The sequence below is a fragment of the Solanum verrucosum genome, unplaced genomic scaffold (assembly GCF_900185275.1).
Source record: "Solanum verrucosum unplaced genomic scaffold, falcon-dt-bn FXZP01000136.1, whole genome shotgun sequence".
Classification (NCBI taxonomy): Eukaryota; Viridiplantae; Streptophyta; class Magnoliopsida; order Solanales; family Solanaceae; genus Solanum; species Solanum verrucosum.
The window spans coordinates 1,259,227-1,269,490 of record NW_026020145.1 but is presented as its reverse complement, the minus strand read 5'-3'; the positions used below and the strand labels follow the sequence as shown (position 1 = coordinate 1,269,490).

General features: G+C 30.5%; 1 protein-coding gene across 1 annotated transcript; it reads right to left on the bottom strand.

Annotated features, from left to right (window-relative positions):
• Positions 1 to 3,490: 3,490 nt before the first annotated feature.
• LOC125828001 (uncharacterized) lies at positions 3,491 to 4,962 on the bottom strand. Its single transcript, XM_049507311.1, has one exon. It carries the CDS (start codon positions 4,951 to 4,953, stop codon positions 3,751 to 3,753), a length of 1,203 nt encoding a protein of 400 aa, XP_049363268.1. The 5' UTR covers positions 4,954 to 4,962; the 3' UTR covers positions 3,491 to 3,750.
• Positions 4,963 to 10,264: the final 5,302 nt, after the last annotated feature.

The following is a 10,264-nucleotide window of genomic DNA, read 5'->3' as shown; positions in this document are numbered from 1 at the left end:
ATGGATTGAAAATTTGTTTCACTTGTTTTTCCATAGATCTTTCACTACTTGTTCCTAGGAGTGTTTAATTATGGCACGGTTCGGATTATATTACTCTTAAAAGTTTTGGTTTGAAAATTTTGATTTTCAAAAATATTATATCATTATTACACCAAAATCTTTTTGGGTCTTATTATCGCATCAAATTACATTAGTATTGTTCAATATTTTAAACTTAAATTTTGGTAAAGTGCCATATATATATATATATATAGAGAGAGAGAGAGAATAAAAGTGTGTCATGTGGATATGCCCACATTTGTCGTGTGAGTGCTTACTTTATCCCTATCCTCTAAAGAGGAAAAAACTGATAAGCACGCGTCAAAGTCTGTGTCAATAAGTGACAATAATGCATGTGACGATGCGGCCCAAATGTGTACCTGACGTGTATTATTTGATCTTATCTTCAAAAGTGTCGGCCTCAAATGTGGGCATACCCACATGGCACACTTTTATTCCTACTTTATTTTATTGTCTTTGCCTTGTTTTGTCTTGTTCGTCTTCAGGTGTCCGTTCGTCTTCAGGTATCAAGGTTGTGCAGAGCTATGTAATCAAAACTCATTTCGGAATCATCATCTTCATTAGGATCTTGAGCATCTTGATAATATGAATGTTCTCCATAGTCTTCTTCTCCGGAACTTAGGGATCTGGTTATGTTATTACCCAAAGTGTCTCTCCTTGTGCTTGTATTAGTTCTGTCGCGTTCTGTATTTATACGTTCTGTATCTAGTACCAGTCTATATCCACTTGGATTTGGATTTTGCGTAGTAATTACGTGTTTGTCCTGTCCTTGTTGGAAATTTTTTTCTAAATTCCTTTTTATTATGCTATCTATTTTATCATTTTTTTTTCTTTTTATGAAGCATAGTTTTCTTTGTTATTGTCTCTACTTGAGTAAATGATCTGGGTAACCTTCGTCTTGATGAAGAACCTTCATCTTCACTTTTTGGCAAAGTGACAGTCATAAACGGGTTTGAGGTGTCTTTAGCGGCTACCGTTTGAACCGGACTAGCTGTATCATATGGCTATCACTTTGCCAAAAAGTGAAGATGAAGGTTCTTCATCAAGACGAAGGTTACCCAGATCATTTACTCAGGTAGAGACAATAACAAAGAAAACTATGCTCCATAAAAATAAAATAAAATGATAAAATAGAGAGCATAATAAAAAAGACTTTAAAAAAGTTTTTCCAACAAGGACAGGACAAACACGTAATTACTACGCAAAATCTAGATCCAAGTGGAAATAGACTGGTACCAGATACAGAACGCGACAGAACTAATACAAGCTCAAGGAGAGACACTTTGGGTAATAACATAACTAGATCCCTAAGTTCCGGGAAGAAGACTATGGAGAACATTCATATTATCAAGATCCTAATGAAGATGATGATTCCGGCATGAGTTTTGATTCCATAGCTCTGCACAACCTTGAAACCTGAAGACGAACAAGGCAAAGACAATAATTTTGGTAGAAATAAAAGTGTGTCATGTGAGTATGCCCACATTTGTCGTGTGAGTGATTACTTTATCACTATCCTCTAAAGAGAAAAAAACTGATAAGCACGCGTCAAAGTCAGTGACGATGGGGCCCCAATGTGTACCCGACGTGTATTATTTGATCTTATCTTCAAAAGTGTCGGCCAACTCTAGCCCACTACTTTTTATCCCACTTTTACCTTAGTGTGTCTGCCATGTTAGGCCATTAGTATTTGTGTTTTTCCTCTATAAAAGACACCACTCCACGCAAAATGAAGGCAAGAAGAAAAAAAAAACAAAAGAAGAAAAAAAAGCACACAACATATTCTCCTTGCCAATGTTCCACAAAATCCTCTCCACTACCCAAACCAAAGGCCTCTAAAAAACCTCTTGTAATATTCAGTTTGTACAAAAAGTTGGTTTTTTAGTGTGTAAGGGTCAGTCGGATTCCCGAAAGGGAAACCTCTCTCCTTCTAAATCATGTAAGTCGCTTATGTTTTCCTGCATTTTTCCCTAAAAATAATTATGTAAATTATGTTTGTATTCACGTTATGTTTGTATTCAAGTTATAAATTATGTTACGAACTATCCTTAATATATGGTTAAGCTTTTAACTTCTTGATAACAACGATGGATTAACCTATAAATTCCTAGGATGTTTTAAAGGCCTTAAAAAGTCCGCAGAAATTACAGGACATCTTGTTGGCCATCTCCGGGGTGGGGTTAAAGAAGAAGTTGCTAAGAATATAGGTTAAAAGAAAGAGATGAACGGGGTAGTAAATTAAAAAAAAAGAAGGGAAAAAGCAGGTTAAACTCTCTGAGATAAACATGATAGGACACCGAGTGAGAGGGAGTACTGAGTAGGATTTACAAAAATCAGAATTTCTGTTATTTCTATTTCTGCTATTTTGGATTTTCGATCTTTTGCTATTTGCGATAAAATTTTGGTAATTTTGGTGCGGTGAATGTGCTATTTCTGCTATTTTGGATTTTCGATCTTTTTGCTATTTGCGATAAAATTTGGTAATTTTGCTCTATTTGCTCTATAAAAATTTGGTAATTTTGATAATTTTGGTAATGAATTTTTAAATAAGAACTACTCAGTTACATCATATTAACACTTCACTCATACATACATATTCAGGGAAAATAAAAGTAATTTCCAAGATGGCATTAAGTAAGATTCGTTTTGTGCTATTTTATAATTTTAGTTTATAAATATATGTTAAGTCTAATAAACAAAGGTTGCCTTGTCATAATTGATAATGTTATTGTCATGTGCCAGAGGCTACTAGTTTGAGTTTTGACGTAATTCATAGTGTTGTTGTCATGTGCCAGAGGCTACTAGTTTGAGTTGTGAAAATAACCTTCTGAAGAAATAACATGATGAATAATAATATATTTTAAATTCAAAAGTCTAGCTGTATGTACATCTTATTTTTATTTGATGATTCCAAACAAAATTTTTAAGAATATACACACTTAAATATATCATTGTAAGTACAAAGTATGTTAATAATTAATTATATCAAGGGTACTTTAGTTGATATACCCATGAATATTTAGTTTGTTTTAATTTTTCAAGTTTTCATTGATATTTAAAATAGTAGGATAATTCTGTAAAATATGGGTTCTTCATTTAGTGAGTTAGCAAAGCATGATCAATAATTAAGCGTTTATCATTTTTTAGGAACTTTTAATTTATGTCTATTAGTTATATTTTATTATCCAGGCATAATTAATTTTTATTATTATATATTTAGGTGGCGCTTAAAAATTTAATGTTTATTGATACAAGGCAAAACATAAAGTAATAAAGACAATATTTGAGTGTAAATGTTTGATTATGATTATTTGATGGTATTCATGTATGTATATGTGACATTGAAATTGCAATTAAAATATAGGGATAATACATACGCATGACCCTTAACTTGACTTCAACGAACAATTATGCTCTCCAACTTTGAATATGCATAAGTAGGCACTTAAACTTGTATAAAATTGAACAATTAGACATAAGTGTCCTACATGGCACAATACACGTAGGACGCCATGTAGGACTCAAAATTGTCATGTAAGGTGCCATATAGGACGAATGTGTTCATTTGTTCAATTTTATACAAGTTTAAGTGTTTACTTGTGCACATCCAAAGTTAAAGGTCAAAGTTGCCAACTGACGTCAAGTTAAGGGTCATGTTTAAGCATTGTGCCTAGAATATATGGTAGGTAGCTAGGACAATGTTAAACCAGAGGAGAATGTGACTCCAGCCAGGTTTGAGCCTTTCATGTTGCAGTCAGGTAACTGAAGGCAGGCCCAATGATTGTTGTTGTTGTTATAGCTTAACCAAATAGTTTCCCATGTACCCTCAAGATTTGTCATCAAAATTGCCCTTGTTATGCCTTGTGTTTTTTGCATACACCCCATCATAGCACCATATGGTTTACTTATTTTATGAATCAACTCATTTGGTGCTGTTGATGCAAATTCCCAATACCTCCCATTATTTCTGCTCAAACCCCATAACTCTATTCTCTTTATCTTTCTTTTATTACTATTATTATTGACTTTGTCTGATCTAATAGTCATCATATTCCCATCACCATAGACGTGTAATAGATCTATGGAATCCCCCCAACTAAATCCAACGGCTAATCGATGATCTTCGGCATGCTGCTCATTGAATGTTGGTCTGATGACTAGCGGAGTAGTAGTGATAGTAGTGTTGCATTCATAAGATCGCACAACGCCTATGATAACACTTCCACTTCTTCCATTAGATGCACTTAAGAATATAAATTCATCATCCAAATAGTAGTCTTGCCTAACAACCTCATGATCTGATGTTCCCCAACTATATTCCCATGTTTCAACTCTTGAATTATACTCAAATAAAGTTGGACGATTTTGATGGTATTCAGCAAACAAGAATCTAAAATGGTTACAATTAGAATTAGGGCAAGATAATAATTTCATACCGGATCTTCGCCATGAGGATGTACCACGTGGACCTAAAGGACTTGGAGGGATGTTTTTGACAATCCTAGTCATAATATCAACTGACATGAGTTGTTGTGTATTATTCAAAGCGAAGAGGAATATATTAGCATTAGCTGTCAAAAAGTAGACATCTTCACCTGGTGGTACCACTTGTTTCAACATATCACATATCAATATATTGAACCAACGATTGGAAGAATCAGCAAAACCATAGAGAAGGGCTTCACGACGCCAACGTTTTTTATAAAGGAACAGCCACGTGGCGGAGCTTGATTGATGATTGTAGTTACGAATGAAGTCTCCATCAGAAATAATAGAGAAAATGGACTTATTTACAGATTTGAGTTGGATAATCTCTGGCAATGAAAGTTGAAGGATTATATATTGGATAAGTTCAGATGGAAGTAAGCAAAAACTGATGTCCTTTGTAGGCATGACTTTCCATCAACATTCAACTACTTTTTTTTCTTCTTTGATTGTTTGCAATGGCAGTGAAATTAAATTATAATGTCATTTGTTGAAAAGTAATGATTAGTGGACAGGACAAATGAAGGTTAGGGGCCAGGGCATCCTATGTGGAATTGCCGTCAAATGAATGGTGGAGAAACATTAATGTCATTTATAAATATTTATTTTCTTAAGTAGGTAACATAGTGACTAATAATGCAAATATTTAAAATGATTTTCAAATTCTATAAACTTTGTCCTAGGCGTGCCTTCATTAGTCATATAGAGATAGGGGCATAATATGGACATAACCCAATTTTTAAACAAGTATTATTGGCTGGGAGGAAAATATACTTAATAGAATAATACTTCACACCTCAATCATGCCGTCTTATATAGGTAAGTCTCAAACTTATATTATTATTATTATTATTATTATTATTATTATTATTATTATTATTATTATATTATAGGTAATAATCATTGGCATTATCTTTCTATTTTTCTCACTCTTTTTTTTTTAATAATTTCGTTGGATTATATATTGATTCTTTGAAGGGGTGTGCATCGGTCGGTTCAGTTCGGTTTTATATACTATTGGTCCGATTTATTATTTTTGGTTTTAAATAGGTTAAATCAATAAGATATTTTTTATCTGTTTTGTTCTTTAACGATTCGATTCTCGGTTTAACCAATAAGAAAATACTTACAAAACAAATATATGACTTCTCTAATAATTTTGGTGTGACAACACAATAATGTAACTTTACATGTAGAGAACTACACAAGTGTAAGTCAAAGAGAATTAAGAGGAATAGAGTTCTTATTTTAGATTTAGACGTTTTGTTTAATGTGAAGTGGTTAATTGAAGGTCAAAGGACAAAGATAGTAACTAGTAAGATATTGAGATTAATATATAATATTTCTGTACAAGTAAAAATAATAAATTACTAGTCTTAGTGGGTTATTGGTTTACTCAATAACCCAATATTAAAAAATCAATACCGAACTGATAACCCGATTTTTTTATAAAACTATTAAAAATCATTAACTCAATAACCCAATAAAATAAATTAATAACACTTTTTCGATTCGATTCATCGATCGATTAGATTTCCGCACACCCCTACTTTGACATTAAAACTCTAGCACAGGGGTGGAGGCAGCATAAAATGAGGGGTTCATCCGAATTCCTCGGCGAAAAATATTACTAATTTATACATGGTTAAAATTATTTTTTAGGTATGTATAATAGATGTCGAATCCCCTTGCACTAATTCGTGTACTTACTTCTCAGATTTTGAACCCCTTTATTAAAATTTTTGGCTCTGCCACTGCTCTAACATGTTTATCAAAACTAGACAACTAGTAAAACGCTTCCCACTCTATAAAACAAATTCATTCGCTTTATTAAAGAAAATGTTTTGATTTATTTCTCACCTTAAACATATTGGTTCTCACCATTTAAATATACCTAAGTAATTATTAGCCATGTATTGTTGAATAAATTGAAATATAAGGTCATTAGGAAGAAGAGCTTCGCATACCCCTCCTAAGTTGAATTTTGTTTTTACATAGTTTTTGGGTCAAAATGTACAAGTTTTCTTGAAGGATGTTCTCCTTGTGTTTGAAATAAATAAAAATTAATTAAATTATACTTGAAGGGTGAAATTTTAATATGTATAAAATATTAAAACGAACACTTGTTTTTTACTTTTTGTGGGTGGTTGTATCTTTTTTATTATTTTATATAAATAAATAGTGGTGTTATTGTAGGATAAGAGCTTTCTTTATAATAGTTGTCACATCTCTATTTTTGACGAGTGTTTTGTAGGTTCCCTTGTCAAGCAGTCTCCTTCACAATTCATTTCGTCAAACTCTCCTACCTTCTACTTGAGTGTTCTTTTATATAATTCCTTCGTTTCGATTTATATGTTGTGATTGCTAAAAATAAATAATTTTTAATATTTTTTATTTTATAAAATTAATGCATAAATAATAAAAAAATTGATTAAAAATATTCCTTAACTTTCAGTTATTAGTTGACTTCACCAATTAAAATAAAGTTATTCTTATCTCACTTTTACTATACTTGTCATTTATACCCCTCATCATCTCCAATCCACCTCTATTTTACTCTCCATTATCTATATTTGGAGAGTAAAATAGAGAATGGACACTCTAACCCACCTCCATATCACTCTCTATTCTTCATATTTAGAGAGGTTAATAGTAGTTCTCCAAATTTGGAAAACTATTATTCACACTCTCTATTGCACTTTTTGATTATTTTATTATTATTTCTATAACTTTCTAATTAACATATTATTTTACATATAATGTCATTAATTAAATATCAAATATTCACAATTCTTTTTAAACGTAATATGATATTTTAAAAAATATATTATTTTATATATACTACTTTCATCCCGAATTAATAGTATTTTATTTTTTTTCTAATTTTTGTCAATAATATAATTTGATTTTATTATTAATTTTCACTATAAAGAATACACAAAATTAAAAAGATTAGATGAAAATTTTAATTTGAAAATACAATATATAATACGATAATTTAAATACAAGATAAAATACAATACAATACAATACATAACATAATAATTAATTCGCGATGAAACAAGAATCATGCTGAAAAGATGTTGAACGTGCATTCACAGTTTTGCAATCACGTTTTGCAATTATTGCAGGACTGTCACGTTTTTGGAGAAAGAAAGTGTTACATGATATAATGATTACATGAATTATACTGCACATGATAATTAAGGATGAACGTGATCTTTATCCACCAATTCAAGATGTCGTAAAGGTTCCAACCCCAACGACAAAAATGGTGGTAGATGAAAATCTCCGATTTGAATAATTTTTAGCTAGACATATAAAAAAAGTAAGGACAAAAATACTCATTTTGAACTCCTTAATGCATTAATAGAGCATTTATGGGAGCAATGTGATACTTTCAAAAATTGAGTGTTTATGTAATTGTATTTCACTTTTATTTGAATTTGTCCATTAATTTGTATATTATATAATATTTTCTTGCAATTTATGTTATTTAAAAATTTAGAATAAAATAAAATTTTATATTAAATAAAAAATTTCATAATTTATATAAAGTAATTATTGGGAAAAAATAAAGGATTTATATTATGAAATAAGAAAATAAGAATGAAATAGAAATAATAATATAATATTAAGGAGAGAGAATTTTTTTTATTTTTTTTAGAGAATGAAATAAAAAATTGGATTGAAGTTGGTTGTTTGAAAAAATAGAAAATTCTATATTTGAAGATGAAAATAGAGTGTAGGGTTGGAGATGTGCTCAATTGGATGAAAAATCCAAATCAACTATACTTATCCAATTTCAATTAAAATTACCCAATTTTTCTTTTTATCCGAATCTAACCTGCTAAATTAAATAAATTCATATCAAATTAAAATCTCAAATCCATCTCTTTTATCTCCATCTCCTTTGTCATTGAAATAGAATGTCAAAGTTTTGAGGGATATTGAATTCGTATTTATTTTCTTATTTTTCCTTGTAAATGGGTATCTGCAGAATTGTGTGGTTGAGTCAAGATCGCATCCTCATTGATGTGACGATGATGAAACCAACAAAGAACTCCATCAACAAATGTACCACTATAACATCTCTCCTAAACTTTCGTGTTGATTTTTGGTTCTCACCACAAGATCTCAGCATTTCACGCTTTCTCTTCTCCAATAGTCTCCCTCCTATATATTAATAGAGACTGATGCAATGAAGGAAGGCAACCATGTTACAGTGGCAGATGTTTCCATCTTCCTGCCTTTGAATTTTTGGAAAAATATATTAGGCAAATTACGGTTGTCAAGTGGGTAAATTGACTATAGTAATGGTGTTCGTTACTTATTTTTCGTAAACCATGATTTATGTAGAGATGGACATAAGGAGTTGATGAAGATTCAAAAGTGTTCCAATAGAGAAAGAAGATTAAAGAAATGAGTTTGGAGATTTAGTTTGGTATGAATTCATTTGGTTTAGTGAGTTAGGTTTGGATAAAAAAAGAAAATTAGGTAATTTTAGTGGATTTGAAGTAGAATGGTGAAGGAGATGAAGAAGATTAGAGAGATGGGTTTGGAGTTTTAAATTGGTATGAATTCATTTGGTTTTAAGTGGGTCGGTTTGGATTAAAATAGGAAATCGAGTTATTTTAATTGAAATTGTGTAATTTTAGTTGATTTGGAGTTTTTCATTCAATTGAGGGGTACGGGTGACAAGTAGGGGTGTACATAGGTTGGTTTGGTTTGATTTTTCATTAAAAAAAATCTAAACCAATTATGTCGGTTTATTAAATCTAAAAACTAAATCAAACCATATAAAGTCGGTTTTTTTCGGTTTTGGATTTAGTCGGTTCTTTCGGTTTTTCAGTTTTTTCGATTTTTTACAATTATGCGATATTTGAAAAAGAGATCAAATATGTTTTCACTTACCTATGTGATAAGCTAAACTTGAAAAATGTTAAATGAATAGAAATTTTAGAAAAGACGGTAAAATTCATTTGAGTACAAAATATTTTTTTTAAAATATCAACGTTCATTATGTTAAATTAATAAAATTAACGGCTACATGCAAACTGAATACAAAACAAAATATTTACAAAGTAAATTGTTAACTTTGAATTTGAAAAACTATAACAATATAATTGTAACTTCGGATCTTAATACAAAATAAAATATTTACAAATTTTACAAGCCCAAATTTGAAATAAAATATATAAACATTGAAAACTATAAACTAACTAAAAATATATTAACAAAGTAGATTATAAATAATATTTTTTATCTATAAATAATATATATATATATTATGTCGGTTTGGTTTGGGTTCGGTTTAACTTTTTTTCTTTTAATACCAAACCAAACCAAGAGTGGTCGGTTTTTTTCAACCGCCAAACCAACCAAACCAAACCACAAATCGGTTTTTTTTTTCCGATCTGATTTGATTCGTCGGTTCGGTTTGACTTTACGGTTTGACTTGTACACCCCTAGTGACAAGTATAGTAAACGGCGAGGGTAAGAACAACTTCATTTTAACTTTAAGGGTAAAGTCAACTAATAAATGAAAGTTGAGGGGTATTTTTCACCCTTTTCCCTAAAGAATATTATTCTTCTTATTTTATCCTCGAGAGTTATTAATTTTAAAAGTATGAATTTGACCAACATAGAAAAACTAAAGGGTCGTTTGATACAAAGATTCATAATACATTGTTTAGTAATGGAGAGATTAGTTTTTATC